At 40.5% G+C, this 22,458-nt stretch overlaps 3 protein-coding genes across 6 annotated transcripts in view; 1 reads left to right on the top strand and 2 right to left on the bottom strand.

Annotated features, from left to right (window-relative positions):
- The window catches only part of LOC311628140 (uncharacterized protein C4orf54), a 336,764-nt gene that overhangs the window by 189,099 nt on the left and 125,207 nt on the right, over positions 1-22,458 (bottom strand). The gene's annotated exons all lie outside the window — the stretch shown is intronic.
- Positions 1-22,458, bottom strand: part of TRMT10A (tRNA methyltransferase 10A) — a 250,251-nt gene that overhangs the window by 189,099 nt on the left and 38,694 nt on the right. The gene's annotated exons all lie outside the window — the stretch shown is intronic.
- LOC311628206 (uncharacterized protein C4orf17) overlaps positions 1-22,458 on the top strand; it is a 46,804-nt gene that overhangs the window by 9,520 nt on the left and 14,826 nt on the right. For both annotated transcript variants that reach the window (XM_084895183.1, XM_084895184.1), the window contains exons 3-5: positions 17,880-18,094; positions 19,972-20,187; positions 21,620-21,684. In XM_084895183.1, coding sequence (XP_084751309.1) covers positions 17,965-18,094; positions 19,972-20,187; positions 21,620-21,684 — 411 coding nt within the window. In that variant the 5' untranslated portion in view covers positions 17,880-17,964. The remainder of the gene's footprint in view (positions 1-17,879; positions 18,095-19,971; positions 20,188-21,619; positions 21,685-22,458) is intronic.

Raw genomic sequence — 22,458 nt, 5'->3', positions numbered from 1 at the left:
GAGGGAGAGAGGTGTTCCTCAGCCCAGCCTGCACCCTCTCCAATCTGGGACACCACTCTCACAATCCAAGACTGCTGGCTCCCAACTGCTTGCCTGCCTTTCTGCCTGATTGCCCTAACCACTTTTGCCTGCCAGACTGATCATCCCCTAACCACTCCCCTGCCAGCCTGATTGACACCTAACTGCTCCCCTGCCAGCCCGGTTGCCCCTAACTTCCTTCCCCTGCTGGCCTGGTAATCCTTAATTGCCTTCCCCTGCTGACCTGGTCACCCCTAATTGCCCTCCCCTGCAGGCTTGGTCACCCCTAACTGCCCTCCCCTATAGGCCTGGTTGCCCCCAACTGCCCTCCCCTGCTGGCCTGGTAACCCCTAACTGCTCTCCTTTGCCTGCCTGGTCACCCCTAACTGCCATTCCCTGCAGGCCTGGTTGCCCCTAACTGCCCTCCACTGCAGGTCTGGTCACCCCTAACTGCCCTCCCCTGCTGGCCTGTTTGCCCCAAACTGCCCTCCCCTGCTAATCTGGTTGCCCCAAACTTCCCTCCCTTTCTGGGCCAGTAACCCCTAACTGCTCTCACTTGTCAGCCTAGTCACCCCTAACTGCCCTCCGCTGTTGGCCTGGTCTCTCCCAACTGCCCTCCCCTGCAGGCCATCTTGTAGCGACCATCTTGTGTCCATATGGGGGCAGACATCTTTGACCACATGGGGTGGCCATCTTGGGTGTTGGAGTGATGGTCAATTTGCATATTACTATTTTATTAGATAAGATAGCCAAGCTAGGGAAGCAACCTAAGTGTCCACTGTAGATGGATGGATAAAGAAGATGTGGCAAATATATACAACGGGATATTACTTGGCTACATAAAGAATGAACTCTTACCATTTGCCACAACATGCAGAGACCTAGAGGGTATTATATGTCAGACAGAGAAAGAGAAACACCATATGATTTTACTTATGTGTGGAATCTGAAAAACAAAATAAATGAACAAAGAAAACAAAAACAGACTCATAGATACAGAAAGCAAACTGATGGTTGTCAGATAGGAGGGGGTTGAGGAGATGGGTTAAAAGGGTAAATAGAAGATTACGCATTGTCAGTTATAAAAATATTCATGAGGATTTAAAGTACAGCATAGGGGATACAGTCAATAATATTGTAAAAACTGTGCATGTACTGAGGTACCAAGGGGGTGGGGTCACATGGTTAAGGCTAAGAGGGAACTTGTACAAAGGATTAGGGCCACTTGCTCAGCCAGCTGTGGGCATCTGATCAAGGGGGGGGGAGGGGGGGCAGGAGTTCCACTAGAATGGCCTTCTGATGAAGGGGGTGGGGCTGCATGATTGGCTAAGTGATCAAGCGGGTGGAGCCAAGTGAACAGCCGAAGTGGACACTTGAAGGGCTGGGAGTAATCCCCCAAGGTTACCAGAAGGAAGGGACCTTGGGACAAAGATAGCAGCCGCCCTGAGGGGCAATGACGGGACCCCTGTCTTGTGGGGCAGGAGAAGGGGTGTGGGTGGAAGGGTCAAGCCCATCAGAGCAAATGGCCACAAAGTGAAGGGCCGCCTACCCAGAGGTCACGGGTGAAGGAGGCACAGTCTGTGGGCAACCCAGGTTTCTATTTTTTAGCTCTGCCCATTAACTGCTGTGTGCCCTCCAGGAAGGTGCTCACTCTTTCTGTGCTGCAGTAGCCTCACCTGGACAATGGGCCACAGTGTCCCCTCCCAGGAGTGTGGGGTGATTGTGTGTGTGCAGCACTTGTCCAGAAGGCATTCCACTGCCTAGTCAACACCCCTGCTTCACCACCCTTCCCTCCCTCACTCAGCCTTCCAGGGACTGCACAGTCCCTTCTGGACCTCTTGCATGGACTTCAGACAGACCTTTGCTGTCCTGTCTCCTTTTTAATCCCAGCTGTCACAGTCCCAGCAGGAACATCATTTTCTGGAAGACCATGGCCAGACTGCCAACCAGGGAGGTGGCACCCCAGAAACAGACCAACTGAGGTCTCAAGGGGGTGGGTCACTTAGGCAGGGTTAAGAGGACACTTGTACAAGAGGGTGGGGCCACTCATTCAGCCAGCTGTGGACATCTGATCAAGGGGGCAGGGCCAGGAGTTCCACTGGAATGAGTTTCTGATGAAGAGGGTGGGGCTGCGTGATTGGCCAGAAGTGGGCAGGTGATCAAGGGGGTGGGGCCACGTGAACTGCTGGAAGTGGGCAGGTGAACAGGGGGCGGGGCCAGCTAGTTTGAAGATCACAAATCAATTTCTTTTCCAGGAAAAACAAAATCTGCCAAGGAGGCCAAAATAGACTTATTGGGAATGGTCCCTTCATAAAGTATATAAATATCTAATCACTGTTGCATATCTGAACTAAAACAATATTGTATGCATACTTGTTTGTAAGGTCTATTTGCAGGAATTATTTTACATGTTAAATCTGCATATCCTCAGATGTAATATTATAAGTATTTATATTACAACTGTAATGAAAAGAAAACTGAAGATCATTGTTAATAAATGGCCATATCAAGTTATAGAAAGTCAGTCCCACTAGTGAAAGCAACCTATTGAAGCAACGCTAAAATTTATCAAGAGAATTTAAGTGTAAGTTGATTTTACTTATATTGTTTTTCCCCTTCTAAGGGGTTTATGTGTTTAATAAATTGAAGGGCCACAGGGGTTCATCCAAAGGCTCCTCTGTGCCTTGGCTGAGCTAGTGTATAGCATGCTGTCGCCACCTAGTGGTAATGATGACACATAAATCTTGTGACTGGAATAAAAATCTCAGAACACAAGTGGATTAGCAACATCAATTTGGGGAGGGGAGTAAGAGGAGAGGATAAAGACACATATGTAATACCCTAATAAAGAAAAAAATAAAAATAAAAACAACCTTGCATCCTCGCTCACACACACACACACACACACACACACACACATATATCCTTTTGACAAGATTAGATATTATATTATGAGCTATTTTTAACATGGGCATGCCAAGTCTTTCCCTGCGTTTCTCTATCCATAACCTATGACATGTTTTTATTAACATTTTTTTTAAAAAAAAGAGTAGAAACAAACTATCATCCGAACCCCTTAATAACGGAAATATCTAAAGTGGATATTCAAATACAGAGAACAATCTTTTAAGTTGTTTTATGAACAATTAAGCATCGAACATATAGCACTTCTCTCAGAGGGCAAAATATCCCTTCTCAGAGCCAAGAGAACAATTTGGAAGTACCCTCTTTGAGTTCTAACAGAGATGAATCTCCCTGTCAGAGAGATCACATCGTGGGAATGGAAGGAATTAGTTCCACAAACTGGGAAAAGTAAGTGTGTCCTCTCCCCCTTTCTCTGTGCTGGTTGGTGATCCTGCACATCAAACCAGGTATGGAAATTTTCAAAACAAGTGTCCTCAAGTTGGAGTGTGGTTTTAAAATCCTTGTCATTAAGCAAAATAAGCCAATGAGAGAAAGACAAATACTACTAGTATATGACGTCACTTATATGTGGAAGCTAATGAACAAAATAAAGAAACAAAATAGAAACAGATTCATAAATGCAGAAAGCAGACTGACAGCTGTCAGAGGGGAGGAAAGTTGGGAGGCTGGGTGAAAAAGGTGAAGGGATTAAGCAAAGCAAAGCAAAGAAAAAAACACCTCACAGACACGGAAAACAGTATAATGATTACCAGAGGAAATAGGAAAAGGGGGGATAAATGGTGACGGAGAGAGACTTGACTTTGGGTGGTAAACACACACAATGCAATATATAGATGATGGATTATAGAATTATACACTTCAAACCTATATAATTTTATTAACCAATGTAACCCCAATAAGTTCAATAGAATTTTTAAGAATTAAAAAAAAATCCTGGAGCTATGGTTCAGGAAGATTTACCTGGAAGTGAAGATGTTTTTACATTCCAGATTTAATTACTCTCCTTTCTGTTTCTTAGGTGATAAGATATAGGGAGCAGCCCAAGGTACAAAATAAGTGAGTGGCTAGAAGAGTATCTAAATATTGTTTATGTAATTCTATGGTGCATGTGGAGAATACAAATATATTCACATGAAGAGTTATTAGGTTTGGACCTTTGAATTTGAACATTATGTATTAGAAAATTAGGAAATAGGAACAGAAACTCAATTCAATGATAAAATGGGAAAGAAACAAAAGCAAAACACCACAACTCAGTCAACCCACAGAATCATGTAAAAATACACCACACAAACCTGTTCTTGTTTGAAGCCACTAAGTTTTGGGGCTATTTGTTAAACAGCCATGAATAACCGAAACATGCTATCACATCTGATATTAAGGGCAGGAAGCAGAGTGCATCATATTAATAATATTATTTCCAGTTATGGAAAAAGGACATATTTTTATGTTCAAGGAGCCAAATGCATAGGAGAAATAGAGAATACAACTATGCCACCGAGAGTCATTACACTGGGTGGAGAAGGCCAGGGTAGCTGGAAGAGTACTATCTATACCAGCACCACCCAGCAAAAATATATGAGCCATAAATGCAGTGCAAATGGAATCTTTCATTTCCTAGCAGCTGTAAGAAGAAAAGTAAAGGAACTGGTGAAATTAATTTTAATTATATGTTTGATCAAATAAGATATATTCAAAAATATTATTTCAACATATAATTGAGATAAAGAAAACTATTAATCAGGTATTTTACATTATACTGACAGCTCATCATATTATAGAATGTTTCGTGTTCAATAGCCACATGGGACTAGTTGCTACCACAGTGGACAGTATGCCTCTCTAAGTTTCTATATTCTTAATAGACATTTTTGGATTTTTTTTACAACAAAAATGCATTCTTATATTACCATTACAAATAAACATGAATAAAAACAGTATATATTGGGAGGAAATGTGGTTTATTCTGTTCAATATGAAAATGAATTTTTTGAAAACTATAATATATTCACTGAGGAAAGTTTAGAAAATAAAGACTAGAAGAAAAAGTCAAGATTGCTTGTCATTTCTATATCCAGAAAAAAACACTTTTAACATTTTGGAGACTTTTCTTACAGGACTTTCCCCATAAGTTATAGATTATGCATAATATCACCTTCATTTTTTAAAAAATATATATTTTTATTGATTTCAGAGAGGAAGGGAGAGGGGGAGAGAAAAGAAACATCAATGATAAGAAAGAATCATTGATCAGTTGCCTCACGCATGGCCCACACTGGGGATTGAGACCACAACCCAGGCATGTGCCCTTGACTGGCATCGAACCCTTTAGTCTGCAGGCCGATTATCCATTGAGCCAAATCTGCTAGGACTGTGGTTGGCAAGCTTGCGAGCTACATGAGGCTCTTTGCCTCTTGAGTGTGGCTCTTCCACAAAATACCATGGCCTGAGCGAGTCTATTTTGAAGAAGTGGCGTTAGAAGAAGTTTAATTTAAAAAATATGGCTCTCAAAAGAAATTTCAATCATTGTACTGTTGATATTTGGCTCTGTTGACTAATGAGTTTGCTGACCACTGGACTAGGGCAATATCATCTTCATTTGATGAGTTTTTATTACTTCCATTTGTAGGGAAGTGTTACATCTGTCTGTGTTAAGTGTCCTTTGTGGCCCTTCCTTTTGAAAATTGGCTTCAAAACTGAAGGTTGAAAGAAAATGATGAACTCCAGTCCCACTGACTAGAATAGATTTAGAAAGTCTGTGTGAAAATGACCCTTTTTTGCTTTTCTATCTGATTTTTAAGATATCCAAAATTGATTTTTTGTTCCTCCTTAGATTGCTGATTGGTTATTTCTCTACATAGAATTCTTAGGGGTGTTTAATTAATTAATTAATTTTATGAGGGTTGTTTAAACCACTGCATTGACAGGTCATGGAGATGGGAGTTGATAAGGTGTTCTCTGAACTCTGAGTGCAGCCTGAGGTGTGGGAGTGCGGGACTCAGCCACTGAAACCTCTCCTTCACGTTTCACAGAGTTCTGTGTTTGTTTGTTTGTTTTGTACTTTTTGTGAGGTAGAACTACAATCTGCTGGAGACACATTAATTAGGTAGACCAAAAGGCCTTCCTATTTTTGTCCATAAAGAGCAGCATTGGATGCAAGGAAACACATGTTCCAAAGGAACTGCTCTCAGCGCCACACATTTGCCAGAACTCCTCTTGCAGGATTCAGGGGCAGAGAAGTTACAGGCAGAGAAGGAGAGAGACCCTTTCCTATAAAGACAGAGCATTAAAGGTGCTCTGATTTGTTCCTTCATAGCGAGCTCTGGTAACACCTATCCCCTTTTAAAATGATCTCTTGTTATTGTGATTCCTCCATTAAAGTGATCGTTTTCATTAGGAAATTACTTACAAATAGAATATATGCTCTATGCCTCTAAAAGATTCCCACAAAATTTCAGTGATTGAGTTCAAGTGTAGAGAAAAGGTACTTTTGTGGTTCCACACAAATTTTAAGACTCTTTTTCATGAACATTATTTCCTTTGTCCTTTTAAAAATCTTATCCAGTAGGTTTTATTATCTTTTTTTATCCAATGAAGATCTAATCAAGAGTATTACATAATTTATATGTATTATAAGAGTATTACATAATTTATTACACATAGAAACCTCAAGTACAAGTCAGAGCCAGGATTCAAATGCAGGATTGTCTATCTATAAAATCCATGCTCTTAACCACTAAACAGCACTTATTCCAGGCTGTAGCTAAGTACGTTGAATTGTATCATCTGCAGCCCTTAATAAAATTTAGCACAACATATTAACATCTGACTTTGCATTTTGCTTTACTATTTGCACAGCACTTTCACATCCTTCATAGATTTTGGATGACGCTCTAAACCAATTTTTAGAAATCTGAGCAACATTTAATCCCCACATGGACCAGAGCCTGAGAATATGGTGCTAGTTCAATAAACCTAAATTAGAATGCGAACCCTGACAAGGTCTGTGTGACCTCGTATAATTCCCTGAATCTTTCTGGGCCACAAAGGTCTTGTATATTGTTAGTATATTAAATAATGTATGCATGTTAGGTACTTAGGTCAATTGTTGTCCATAGTGAGTACTCAGGAAATATTAAAGTGCCCAGATACACTTCTTCTGTCATTTTTATTCCAAAGGGCAGGTAAACTATAACTTGAACATGAAAATTTTACTACTAGCTATCTACCCAGAGAAATGAAAATATACTGCTACACCAAGACTGGTACACAAATGTCCTTAGCACTTTTGTTCATAATAACAAAATATTGGAAGCAGTGATCTGCTGGTGAATGGATAAACAAATTGTGGTACATCCCAACAATAAAACAACTCTCATCAATAAAAGGGAGAGAACTACAATACAAATAGCAACATAGATAAATCTCCAAAATATTGTGCTAAGTAAAAGAAGCAGATACAAAAGCTACATGCCATTTGTGTAACATTCTCAGAGGTAAAAATCATAGGGAGAGAAAATAGATTAGTGTTTTCAAGGCTATTGGGAAGAAAAGGGAGACTTCTATGAAGGGTCATGATGAGGGAATTTTTGTGGTGTTTGGCATATTCTATACCTTGGTTGTAGTATTCACATTTGTTAAAACTCATTGAACTGTATTCCTTTAAAAAGATGAATTTTATTGTGCACAAATTCTACCTCAAATAAATAAACAAGCAAATAAATAAATAAAATTTAAAGTCACAATTATATAGTACTAATCACCATCCAAACTCTCTAAAAATGTAAAAAGACATATTATCAAGTGTTTGTAAGGATACAGAGCAACCAAAATTCTTCTACATCACTGGGAAGAGCACAAATTGACACTATGACATTAAGAAACTTTTGACCTTATCTAATAAACATATACAACCTATGACTCAGCATTCTACATATGTGTTCAATAGAAATTCAGGCACAAAAATGTTCATAGAAGCATTATTCAAAACAGCCAAATGAATATACAATCCAAATGGTCATCAGCCTAAGAATAAGTAAATTATGGAATTTTCGATAATAGGGTACAATCATACAGAAATGAAATTCAATTACAATTACTCCCAACAATATGAATGAATTTTGTAAACATAATGCTGAGCTAAAGAAGTCAGATTCAATACAATGACAAGAAGATGAGAAACATGTAGGGCTAAGAGACCACCCACCATGTCATGCTTGGCCAAAATGTAATTGTAAGAGATACCTCTTTCATACATTAGTTTGCCTTCTTATATGTTAATTAGACTCCAGAGGCATTTTTACAGTAAATACAAAATGAAGATAAGAATGAACAGACCTAATAAGATTACAGCTCCAAGACCTGACCAGACTGCTTATATAATACATGGCAAAAATGGACTTAACAGTGTCCTGTGCATTTACTCTGGTATTAATCTGCTTGGGCTGCCAAAACAGAATGCCTCAGACTAGGTAGCTTAAAATCCACATACAGTCGAAACCAGTTTGGCTCAGTGGACAGAGTGTCAGCCGAGGACTGAAAGGTCCCAGGTTAATTCTGGTCAAGGGCATGTACCTTGGTTGCGGGCACATCCCCAGTAGGGGGTGTGCAAGAGGCAGTTGATCGATATTTCTCTCTCATCAATCTTTCAACTCTCTATCCCTCTCACTTCCTCTCTGTAAAAAATCAATAAAATATATTTTTAAAAATACACATACAAAAAATTGTCACAATTCTGGAGGCTGGAAATCCAAGAGCAGGATGCTGGCAGGGTTGGTTCCTGGCTAGTAGAGGATGCCTCCTTGCTATGTCCTCACGAGGCCTTTCTTTTATATTTTAATTTTTAAAAAAGTTTAGAGTTTACATTCAATATATTTTATTCATTTAAGTTATACAGCATAGTGGTTAGCCAATTATATACTTTACACCAAGCATGTCAAACTTGTGTGTATCATTTAAATACACAAGACAGCCCGAGCTGGTTTGGCTCAGTGGATAGAGTGTCGGCCTGTGGACTGAAGGGTCCCAGGTTTGATTCTGGTCAAGGACACATGCCCAGGTTGCAGGCTGGATCCCCAGTAGGGGGCAGGCAGGAGGCAGTCAATCAATGATTTTCTCATCATTGATATTTCCATCTCTCTCTCCCTCTCTCTTCCTCTCTGAAATCAATGGAAAATGTTTTTTAAATAAATACATAAGTATATAAATAAGTAAACAAACAAACAAGGCATGTGTCCTGCCAGCACGAGTTTGACATGCTTGCTTTACACAGTGTTCCCATGATATTCCCTCACCCAATGGGCACCATATATAGTTATTACAGTAATAAAGACTACATTCCCTATCCTGTACTTTACATCCCCATGACTCTTTTGTAACTTCCGATCTGTATTTCTCAATCTCTTCACCTTTTTCACTGGTGAAAAAGTTAGTTTGTTTCTGTTTTGTTTTATTTGTTTGTTTTGTTTGTTCATTTATGTTGTTCTTTAGAGTCCACATAAAAGTGGAAATCATGTGGTGTTGGACTTTCTATGCCTGACTTACTTCACTGGGCATAATATCCTCTAGGTTCACAGCGTCTTTCTTCTGTGAGTGCATAGAGGGAGAGGGAGCTCTGGTGTCTCTTTCTCTTCTTATAAGGACATCAGTCCTAGCAGATTAGGACCTGGCCTTATGCCCTCTTATCACCTGAATTACCTCCTTAGAGGTCCTATCTCCAAACACAGTGACATTGGGGGCTAGCGCTTTAATATATGGATTTTGGAGGACACAGTTCAGTCCATATAATACTCAAAGTGCCTGTGGATGCTGAACAACCTGTGGAGTATCCTGCTTATAACTACCACAGTGTTTTTAAAATTGCTAATCACCATTCATGAATTTCTGCACATATTCTAAGAAATTTTTTCATCTCTTTTTATCTTTGATGAAAATAATAGTGTCTTGGGCTGGTAGTTCGCTTGTTACCATGGCAACAAGGATATATGTGCTGCCCTGAGCAGTGTAGCAGTACCTCTTCTGTACCTTGGTTCTGACAGAATGACTGCAAACTCTGCCCAAACAAACCAGTTGTATCGTTTTCTTTTCTAGTATCAAGGTGAGAAAGGTCCCCATAGGTCTTCATACAGTAAAAGGAAGAGCCTGGTTACATAGCCAGTAGTGACTCCCTGGAATGGCTTCAGCCCTCTCTAAGGAAAGGTAAAACCACATGGAGTGGAGATCATTCTTACTCAGGGGATAGGTACGAACATCAAGTTCTGCAGTAGGGATTTATAACCCAATGTATGTTTTCTCCCACTTTGGTTAGAAACTACCCCCATCCTGTGACATTAGGCTGTGTGAGAAGCTACATTTTCTATCCTTTCTTGCTATTAAAAGTGACTCATGCATCTAGATTAGGGGTGTCGAACTCAATCAGAGAAGGGGCCAAAATCTAAAATCCAGCCTAAATCGCGGGCCGAATGGTTTACTGAACAGTCATAAACTGACAATGTTAACCAGAAATGTGAATTTAAAATGAGTGGAACAATCTTTTCCTTAACAGTGCTGTTAACCAACTCACATGCTATCAAGCAAAACAGTAATATTGGTATCAAGCAAAACAGTAATATTGGAATGTACCTAAAATGCTCATTGTTTTGTTTTCTGGCTAGATGTCTGACACCGTTTTCCCCGGATCAATGAGTCAATGTTCGGTTTTATTTCTTGGGCTGTAGCAACCCGCAAAACAGCATGGAGGTTGTCATCGGTAATGCGTGATCTGTGCTTGTTTTTGTTCAGATTCATTATTGAAAACATCTGTTCACAAAGATAGGTGCTCCTGAACATGGAGCATGAAGTCAGAGCTCTGGCATTGAGTCAGGGGGCAGTAGAGGGTAGAAGTCCTCAATTTCAACATCCTGAAACCTTGATTTCAGGCCACTGTCAGACTGAAGCTCGATTATCTCCATCTGAAGGTGATGGGGCACATTGTTGACATCAACTGTAAAAGGATTGGCAAAGATGTCAAAGCCTGAGTGCTGTGTTCTAAAGTCAGAGAAGCGCTGCTCAAATTCACTTAGTAAACGGCTAACTTTGGTAGCCAGCCGACTGCAAGGAAAAGTACCAGAAATAGTGGTTGAGATACTCAAACAAACGGGAAAGTGGGCAAGATTGTCCTGTTCCAGTTGGGACTTCCATAGTTGAAGTTTACGCTGGAATGCTGTGATCATGTCAGACATCTTCGTGATGACTTGTTTGCGTCCCTGCAGCTTCAGATTCAGTTGGGCGAGATGCTCGCATATGTCACACATCATAGCAAAATCACATAGCCAGGCGGGATCCGACAGTTCAGGCAAGGGCTTTCCTTTACTTTCCATGAAAAGAGCAATTTGTTCTCTGAGCTCAAAAAATCTTTTGAGGACTGCGCTCTTGCTCAGCCATCTTACTTCTGTGTGGTATGGCATGTCTCCATGCTCTGCACCCACCTCCTGTAAAAACTGCTGGAACTGGCGATGATTCAGGCCACGTGCCCATATAAAGTTAATAGTTTTAATGACTGTGGTCATTATGTCATTCATGTCCAGAACTTTTCCACACGTAGCCTCTTGGTGGATAATGCAATGATAAGTAATCAAGGGTGTGTGGCAGTGACTTTTTTGCATTCTTTCCTTCATTAGTCCAACTAAGCCTTTCTTTTCTCCGCACATTGAAGGTGCGCCATCGGTAGTTAGCCCCACCAACTTTTCCCAGGGTAATTTAAAATTATTTATAGATTTCTCCACAGCCTCAAATATATCTCTATCAGTCGTCGTCCCATGCATGGCAGCTACATCCAAAAGTTCCTCAGTATTCGTAGCACGTATAAAGATGGACAGCTGCGCTGTATCAATGTTGTCTGTGCTTTCATCGATAGCAAGTGAAAAAGCGAGATAACTGCATGCCTGTTCGGCCATCTGTGATGATAGATTTCCTGAGAGTTCTTGAACTCTATCTGCAATGGTGTTTCTTGACAAACTGACATTTTGAAAACTCTGTATCTAGTCTGGGCATACTTGCTCACACACTTTTAGCATGCATTGCTTCAAAAAGGCACCCTCTGAAAAACACCTTGAAGTACGGGCAATTTCTTCAGCCACTATAAAGCTTGCTTTCACTGCAGCATCATTTTTCGCTGTAGCCTTTGTAAACATTTGCTGCTGTGATTGTAGTTTGCCTTTTAGTTCTTTAACAATTTTATGCTTTTCTTCCAAAGTATATTTGCCATACTTAACATTATGTTTGGTGTCAAAATGACGACGTATATTGTACTCTTTCATCACCAACACTGTCTCATAACACAATATACACACTGGTTTGCCCTCTCTAAGGACAAACATGTATTCATTTTCCCATTTGTCATTAAATTGTCTGCCTTCACCATCAACTTTTCTTTTCCTGGACATTTTGGGATCAATATTGGCAGTAAAAGATGTAGTTTATTGGAAATCTGCGTTAGAAGGAAAAAGTTGAAAACTGCACAGGGATAGCTTGATTTGGCAGATGGAGTGGAGAAAAAAAAAGTCAGTCAATAAATGCCTGGCTGGGTACAGATAGCAGATTCTGTTGCGATTTTTATGCCTGCACTTTATGCCAGGAACTGGCAGCTTCTGCTGTGTATTTTTTATGCCCGCACACTCACTCTCTCCTCTGCTCTGCCACCAGCACAACCACATCGGATGCCGGACTATAGGTCACGCCTCCTGAATTTCGCGTGACTTGTTATCTATGCGCATGCGTAATAGATAGCAAGTACGGCGGCCGGCGAGGCAGCGGCGAGATCACAAGCCTCCTATGTCACCGCGCATCATTGTGATGGAACGCAGCGGAGTGCAGTGATGACAGCGCAGTGCAGGCCACGTTGCAAGGCCTGGAGGGCCGGATGTGGCCCGCGGGCCTTGTGTTTGACATGTGTGATCTAGATTATTGTTTGGGACTCGAGGAAGTGATATGAAAGGAGCATGTAGCCAGCATGTGTCATTGCCTGCCTTACCATTCTTTCCTCTTCCTTTCTGCTTGGACTATGGATTTGATGTCTGGAAATACAACAGCTATTTGGATGAGTAGAACTTTAAGAACCATCTTAGGCAAGCGATAACTTCAAGAAGGGAAGCCACATATTAAAGAAGATGGAAATAAAACATGGAACAAATCTAGGTCCATAATGACCCCATGGAGTTTCCATACCAACTAGATTGTTTCCATACCAACTAGTTTCCATACCTCTCTTTCATATGAGGGAGAAATTAGTCTCCTACAAGCTGTGTAAAGCGGATTTCCACTATAGAGTGTAGAACAAAAATCTCAAAATGCCAAAATTCCCTTAGAAAGTCCTTTAAATCCCCCATAGAATACAATAAAGTAGTGTAGGTCCTGAATAGATTACAGGCATGCAGAGATCTTGAGCCCTTTAATTCTTGGGGCCAGTCAATAAAATAGACAAAGTGGGAATCTATCCTTACATTGTTACAAATTAGTATTTGCCCTTCAGAAATTATCTGCATTGCTTTCAGAAACGGTAATTCAGAAATTAAAAATCCTGTGTGGTATGAAAAGAAAAATGTTGGGAAGCACCAGTATCCTGAGAGCTGGTGGCAACATATGCATATATGCTATATGTATGTGTATGTACATATATGGGATTACAATATATGATTCAATTTTTACTTTTCACAGGCAATGCTATTGCTTCAACTGTATTACTTAACTTTTATACTTTCAATTAACCGTTCAACTTTTTTCAAGCCTGTTGAACAGCAGTATAGTCATCCTGACTACGCGAGCAGGATGGCTGGGATAGCTTTAAAATCCTTCATGCCTTCTTTCCATAGGTTTTAAGTGAGCTAAGCTTGAATACATCTGCATGTATAATATGTGTTCTTTAAGCAGAATTGCTTTCTTTTCTTTTTTTCTTGGCATTTGATTTGGTCTATCACACATCTAAAACTGAAGTCATGCTGCCATGTGGTTCTGTCAAGCTGTGGTTAAATGGAGCTCTGAAGAGAATGGCAAATGCAGGAGTTCTGGAACTTAGAGATCTCTAAGGAATGTTACCACGTTGCTAAGGTGTGTGATGTATCTTAACAACCAGGGAGCCACATAGGGTCCTTGGAGCAAGAGTGGGAGAACCTGGAGAGAGATAGCTATATTCTTTTGGAAGCATTAGACATTAGACTGTCGCTGCCAATTAAAAACTCCCTGCTCAAGTGCAAACATTTAAGAAATTTAAGGACAATTCAGTATAGACCTATATTGAGACTTGAAGGGTATCAACAGCCTTGAGTTCCTGTCGACCAGACTGCCTTCTTTTAAAACTGTCCTCAGGTACAACTTTAAATACCGTACACCATTTAAAGATAATCTTTAAAACTTTCAAGTTCATCTTCTCAAGACTATGTAAAAGCCAAATAAGACTGTTTTGAGGAAGTGAAGTATCTTTTAGAGTAGCCACCTATTTTGAGATCATACAAATAAATTTACTAAGTTTGTGAGATAAAGACATTTATTTTGTGGGAAACATTTAAGTTCATTTAAAAAAAAAACTATTGAGCATAAACTATGTGATAGGTATTGGGGATACAGAGGTGGAAAATTGGACTAGAGAGAAGCATAAAATAAAGAAATTTAAAAATGTCAGGGGTGACGCACCATGAAGACAGCTTAAGGAGGGTGGAGTAGGGAGTGACTGAGGCTGGGATGGTGGTGGGAACTACTTTAGAGAAGAGTAAGGAAGCCTGTGGAGAAAGTCTCTTTATAGCGACAGCTACAGGCAGCCATGGGGAGATCTCAGTGTCCTGCACTCTAGGCTGGTAGGCCTGAAAATGTAAAATGGTTCAGCCTTCATCACCTAATTAGTAATCTTTGCATCCCTAGGGATTCATTGTAACTTTCAGCTGTCCACTGAGCAGATATAATATTCTCCTTTAGTAAGCATAAATTTTGCATATGTGCTATTTTGGACCTAGAATATTAATATTTAATGCAGATGTGTGGTATTTTTCTAAGTAAGAATGGCCAGAGTTAGAACTAGAAGGATTACTAATGCTTTGAAAATCACCTATTTTGAGGATTTTGAGTTTTAAGTGAAATTCAATAATTTACTAATCTCTACTAATAAAAGGGTAAAATACAAATTGGTCAGGATGCCCTCACAGTAACAACTGAACAGCAGGCTGCATGGGGTGACCAGGCCGGCAGCGGGGTTAGGGAGGGACAACGAAATGAGTGCACAGCAGGCTGTGTGAGGTGACCAGGCCGGCAGGGGGGTTAGTAAGGGATGACTAAACAACTGAACAGCAGGCTGCATCGGGCAACCAGATCAGTAGGGGGGGAAGTGAGGGGCAAGCAGGCTGGAAGAAGGGAGCAGTTGGGGGTGACCAGGCAGGCCAGCAGGGGGGTAGTTGGGGGGTGGCCAGATCATCAGGGGGATTAGTGAGGAATGACCAAATGACTGAAAAGCAGGCTATGTGGGGTGACCAGGCCAGCAGGGGGACAGTTGGGGGTGGCCAGGCTGGCAGGAGGCACTTTGGGACAGCCAGGATGGCAGGGGGGTAGTTGGGGGGTAACCAGGCCAGCAGGGGTGTTAATAAGGGATGAACAAGCGACTGAACAGCAGGCTGTGTGGGGCTACCAGGTCAGCAGGGTGACAGTTGAGGGGAGACCAGGCAGGCCAGCAAGGGGAGGGGGCAGTTGGAGGGGTGGCCAGGCTGGCAGGAGGGCATTTTGGGTGCAGCCAGGCTGGCAGGGGGGCAGTTGAGGGACAACCAGGCCAGCAGGGGGATTAGTGAGGGACGACCAAACAACTGAATAGCAGGCTGTCTGGGGCAACCAGGTTGGCAGGGGGGCAACCAGACCAGCAGTGAAGGGCAGTTGGGGGTGTGATCAGGCTGGTGGGTGGGGGGCAGTTGGTAGTGACCCGGCCAGTGGGGGGTGGAAGGTGGGGGTGACCAGGCCAGTGGGGGGGGGGCAGTTGGGGGCAACCAGATTGGCAGAGGGGGGCAGTTGGGAGTGACCAGGTGGACAGGCAGAGGCAGTTAGAGGTGATCAGGCTGGCAGAGGGGGCAGTTAGGGGCAACCAGGCAAGCAGGCAGGTGAGCAGTTAGAAGCCAGCTGTCCCAGATTGTGAGAGGGATGTCCAAGGGGTCCCAGATTGGAGAGGATGCAGGCTGGGCTGAGGGAACCCTCCCCATGCATGAATTTTATGCACTGGGTCTCTAGTTACAGTATAAAACAGTCTAGTATAGGTTAGTATAGGCCCTAAAAATCCCTGTGCTCCACCAATTCATTGCTCCCCCATTTCCCTTGGGAACTCCTGGTATCCACTTGTCTTTTTACTCACTGCATTCTTTTTTGTTTGTTTGTTTTTCCCCAAAAAAATGTCACATAGTTGTAATCATATAATATGCAGCCTTTTCAAATTGGCTTTTCATTTAGCAATAAGGATTTAAATTTCCTCCATGTCTTTTCATAGCTTGATAGCTCATTTTTTTCTAGCACTGAATAATACTCCATTGTATGTTTACCCATTCACTGTTGAAGGACATCTTGGTTGCTTTCAATTTTGGCAATCTTATATAATAAAAGCCTAGGTGGTGTCATGCCCCCACATGACGTCATCACAAGATGGCTGCCACAAGATGGCCACCAAAAGATGGCCACCCTCATGTTGTCACAAGATGGCTGGCAGGGAAGGGCAGTTATGGGCGATCAGGCCAGTCAGGAGAGGGCAGGGGAGGATGACCAGGCCAGCAGGAAAGGGCAGTTGGGGGGGGACCAACCCTGAAGGGGAGGGCAGTTGGGGGTACCAGGCCTGCAGAAGAGGACAATTAGGAGTGGCCAGGCTGGCAGAGGAGAGCAGTTGGGGGGGGACCCAGGCCTGCAGGGGAGGGCAGTTGGGGAGACCAAACTGGCAGGGATTTATGAAAATCAGATGTTTTGTGGCAACAGGGCTAGTAATTACTATACCGCACACTGAATATTTACAGTGAAAAGCTTGAATACAGATTGCTGTAGCCCAAATAGTCAATGAACTAACAAATTCTTAAAACCAATTTCTAGAATATGGAAATATTTTAACACTGCAAATTATTCTGACCAGAATAACTCCCTGCCTTGGTTAAAAATAAAATTTATATTTCCTAATAGTGCTGTGATAAATAAGATTTTTATGTAAGATAGAAAACATACAATAAACACACAAAAAACTTCTTAAATTTCAAAACCAATAAACCATCTTTAAGAAAATTTAAGTAATTCTTTCTTAGGTTCCTAATCCAGAAATTTTCTTTCCCAAATGATTGTGAATTCCCCAAGAGCCATAACATTATTTTTTATCCCTTAGGACTATAATACTATATGTGCTTAATAAATTATTGCTGCGTGATTGGGGGATCATTAAATAGTACTGAATACTGCAAAGAACAACATACCAAAATTTCTGTCATATTATTCTTTTGTTGTTGGATTTTTTTTTCTTCTTCAGATTTTACCATCTTCTCAGAAGATTACACAAATTTAAGATGCAGATTTTATTAAAATACAATAAGAAAGGTCCTTATTTAAAGTTAATTTAATGTAAAGCACATTCATGGGTCTGATATTTCAAAACTATTATTTTAATTTACTATATTCAAATTGATAACCACATTATCTATTTTTATATTGGAAAGTCAACAAAGTGACCTTAAATACAATTAAATATAGAATATGCTCTAAGTTTTTCTCCACTGTTTTGATTTTCCCATGAGAAAATTGTTCTGTTCCACCCATGTTCATACTGATTTAGGAGTTTACAAAAAATGTGGTCCGAAAGTGAATAGCTTCATATTGCTTTGAAACGAGGAATAGTTTAGTGCAAACAAAGTAAGGGAAGAAAATGTCAAGAACCCCTTATCAGAGCAATTGCTCTTCTGTAATTTCAGGGTATGAGCACCTTTGGAAGGGGAAGGCTAAGGTATACCCCAAGGCATTGTGTGGCAACAGTGGAGAGGGAGAAGCCAGCACTCCATGAGCATGAGCCTCAAATCCTCAGCGTCTACTCCTCAGTTTGAGAGCAAAACCAGCCATAGTTTGACGAGAAATGGAAGTTATCTAGTCAGGCACACCCCTCATCCCAGAAGGGTCTGCCACATCAAAGGTAAGGCGACTCAGGTCCTAGAATGTGTCTCTCTCCTCTACACGGCCTCCTTAGCGGTTCAGGTGGGTAAACCCAGAGATGCACAGGCACTGACTATGGGACCAGATGCTGGGACTGGAGCTAAAGCAGAGGCTGGCGCACCTCTTGTGCTAGGCCTTCATGCTCCATTGTTAGGAAAGGGGCCACTCAGGGAGTTTAGGGTAGCAATGGCCAATGATATAAGAGTATTTCAATATTTTAACAACTTACACAGCCGTGCTAGCATCTGCATGCTAAATACCAGCCCTGAAGCAGCACATATTTTACCCACCCCCTTCTCTCTCTCTCCTTCCCTCCCTCCCTTCTTCCTTCCTTCTTTCCTTCCATTCTTGCTCCCTCTTTCCATTCCTTCATCTCTTTCTCATCCCATCTTTCCCTCTCTTTATTTTACATTTTAAGATTTAGTTTCTGTAACACCATTTATTATTTATTTATTTATTTATTTATTTTAATTCTTTATTGATTAAAGTATTACATAAATGACCTTTCTCCCCCATTGACCTCTCCCCGGCCACTCCCACTCCCCAGCACAGGACCTCACACACACACCCTAGTGTCTGTGTCCATTGGTTATACTTACATGCATGAATAGAAGTCCTTTAGTTGATCTCCTACAAATCCCTCCCTCCCCCTGCCCCTCTTGCCTTCCCTCTGAGGTTTGATGATCTGTTCGATGCTTCTCTGTCTCTGGATCTGTTTTTGTTCATCAGTTCATGTTGTTCATTATATTCCACAAGTGAGATCATGTGGTATTTATCTTTCTCTGGTTGGCTTATTTCGCTTAGCATAATGCTCTCCAGTTCCATCCATGCTGTTGCAAATGGTGAGAATTCCTTCCATTTTACCACAGCATTGTATTCCATTATGTAGATGTACCACAGTTTTTTAATCCACTCATCTGCTAATGGGCACTTATGTTGTTTCCAAATCTTAGCTATGGTAAATTGTGCTGCTATGAACATAGGGTTGCATATGTCCGTTCTGATTGTTGTTTCTGATTTCTTGGGACACCCTGTATTTTGTCACAAGCTTCAACAGTTACTGTAGTACATGCTATAGTGAACCAACCACCTACCTAGGTCGTCATGGCTTTAGGACCAAGGCACCCAGCTACCCACCTGCCAGGTGTGTCAGCAACTGATGGCTTACACTGAGTTCCTCTCTGGGAATTGCTCGCAGCTGAAGAGAGCTCTCAGGCACAATGGGAGTTTGACCAATGAGAGGTTGATGGGGGTTAGAAAGGCCTAACACCCTTGCCTTGAGTTGAGGCACCTCCTTAGAGCCAGCCACTGCTCCTTGTAGAACTGACCGAGGCCTCTATGGTATCTATATTGCAGCTCAACTTTTGCCCAATCCTGCTTCCCTGGCCTCCTTATACATTGTTCCCAAGAATGCTCACCAATAAATTCACACAAATCTCCATCCAAGCTTCTATTTCCAGGGAACATGATCCAAGACAATGTCTCTAAAAAAAAAAAAAAAAAAAAATAGGGTGGTACAGAAACTTGACTCCAATATCTATTTTTTCTTTATATTCAAGGAAGTAAGTGAGACTCCCACCAAAATTGTTGGAATAAAGGCAGAACTACCAAACTTGACTCTCAGACCAAGATCAAAGATGTGGACCTGGTATTCATGCTAACAAGATGGCAGACTATTTTAAGGAAGCATGTATTGCAAATATAATTTGCTACACTGACTTCCAAAGACTCACAGTGCTTCATACAACTTATGCACATTTAAGAACACCTAATTGGGTGGTATATTACTAATCCCTCAAAGAAAACCTGCCCCAAACCTAATCTGATGGTTTGATCTTCTTGTCCTTACCACCTTAGGCTTGAATAACATTCCTATATGTACTGTGAATGATGATGATTATTCACTGAGATCAATGTGGAGTGTTGACCAGTTCAACCACTTAGAGACGACGGACAACATGCCATTTGCCAAATGCAGTCACCCACCCAGCACTGCAGCCGAGGAGGGCCCAGTCAGAGGAGCCTCACCAGCCCCGAAAAGTGCCAACGTGCATCCCCCACGGCCTCATTCTGGTGAGTCCCACTCAACTGATGAAATCTTTCCTGAGGCCTCCTACAAACTATCAGGGAATGGTGGGAGTGAGTGCATGGAAATCTACATGATTGCTAATATAGCTGCAGTGATTTTTAAACAGCCATGAAATCTTCTCACCATGAAATACTTCATTATAAGAATGTTTCACCCCTCTAATTTCAATCCAGTAGTTAAAAAATGTTAATAAATATAATAATAATTATTCATTGTACCCAAGGCATATTTGTGTGGTTCTAATCTCTAGTTCTTCGAAATTAGTTCAGAGATAAAAAAAAAAAAAAAAGAAAAAGAAAAAAAAAAAAAAAAAGAATCTTTAGCCAGCATAGATGGGGAAACTACTTCAGACAAAAAGTGAGTTGGGAAAATGCAATAAGCATGGAATTTCATGTTTACATCTTCCCCACTGAATGGAAAAGTCTGTGTTCTTGCCATTGATATCTCCTAGCTTCCAGCACAGTGCCTCGTCTTTTTAAAACAATTCAACGAATTAATTAATGTTCATTGAATTGAAATGAAGCAAGATCAATCAAAAGTATAACATAGCCAAAACTGGTTTGGCTCAGTGGATAGAGCATCGGCCTGCGGACTGAAAGGTCTCAGGTTCGATTCTCGTCAAGGGTATGTACCTTCCAATGATAGAAACAACCAATTCCCTGTATTATTTTTGCTTAGAATAACTGGAGTGGTTTCTGTTTCCCGCAAGAGCTCTCTTAATAGATTCATACCCATGACTTTGTTTTCCATACTCTTAAGCAATCAATTCAGTTACTATTGGGTATATACACAAAAAATTTTTCCACCTTTAAAAGAATTGCTATGTTTACTATGGTTTCAGTAAAAAAGATAGCATCATATAAACAGGATATATCTTTAAACTAATGCATGGGAAAATTAATCAAATGTTTAAGTAGTTTTAGGGGTATTTATAGCTAAATGACTGCATGAAATGGGTAGGGTTAAGAGAATGATGAAACAAGAAATCAAATAAAGAAGCTAATTTTATCTCAGCATACATCTTCACTTTCTGTCTACAGAGTGAACAGCACACATACATTCTCTATAATTAGAGAAAGTGACAATTACATGAACAGGAACCAGAAAAAAAATTATTTTACACTGAAATATGTACTTTCAAAAACAGTTTACCCAGATCAAGAAAGCTCTTGCAGTGTTTCTTTATATTATCTTCCTGGACATGGAATTCATTTTATAATATAGTATGCTTTTATTATGTTATTGTAGTATAATTATACCTGTAAATTTTTTAATATTTATAAACAGATTGAGGGGTTGATCTTAACTAAAATTCAGAGATACTTCCATCTGTTTCAGCAACTAACATATATGGCATGTGATAGGACAGTTTTTTCCAGTTTGATCTAAGTATATTTTTCCTCAATATCATTTCAGCGCCATGTAGAAAAATCAAGGAGTGCTTCAAAACTTCCAATGAGAATCCTTTAGTAATTAAAAAGGTAAAGAAACAACTATTTTCAGTACCTATTTAGTTTTACTTTTATCATTCCCTCTCCTCTTTCTTCTTCATGTACTTTTCTGAAAAAATACTATGTTTCACAATATTTTTACAGCTTTATTTAAGCACAATTAAGATGATATAAAATGCACATACAGGGTGAGGCAGTAGTAGGAAAATAATACAATAAAATGTTATTAATAAATAATAATACAAGAATAAACTGTACTCACAGTTGTGAACCTACTTTTGCCTCATCTTGTACTTAAAGTGCATATTTTGATGAGCTTTGATAAATATACATCGACACCATGGAAGCCACAATGGCAATCAAAGTTTTCTCATGACCCTGATCCTCCCATGGGCAAACACTAAAGCTTTAGCATGCAATTTTTAGGGTTTTATATAAATGAAATTATATAGTGAGGTTTCTTTTTTTTTTAAATCTGGTTTCTTAGATCCTTCAGTGAGAGCAAAAATGGGGAGACAAAAAACCCCCAAAGGAAAGAAAAGGAGGAATAGCCAGAAAAGCACCTAAGTGAAACAGAAGCACACAATATGTCTGAAAAAGAATTCAGAACAAGGGTCATACATTCATAAACCAGATGGATGAAAAAAATCAACAAATTATGTAACAATCAAGAAAAAATAAAGAGTGATATAGCTGCAAAAAAAAAAAAAAAAAAAAAAAAAGAAAGAAAGAAAGAAAAAAACACCATAAAAAGTTTCAACAATAGACTAGAAGCAGAGGACTAAATTAGCAAATTAGAAGACA

The sequence above is a fragment of the Pipistrellus hanaki genome, assembly GCF_964339955.1.
Source record: "Pipistrellus hanaki genome assembly, chromosome: 1".
In the NCBI taxonomy this organism is placed as follows: Eukaryota; Metazoa; Chordata; class Mammalia; order Chiroptera; family Vespertilionidae; genus Pipistrellus; species Pipistrellus hanaki.
Note: the sequence above shows the minus strand (reverse complement) of the source record. Positions and strands in the feature narration are given on the sequence as shown.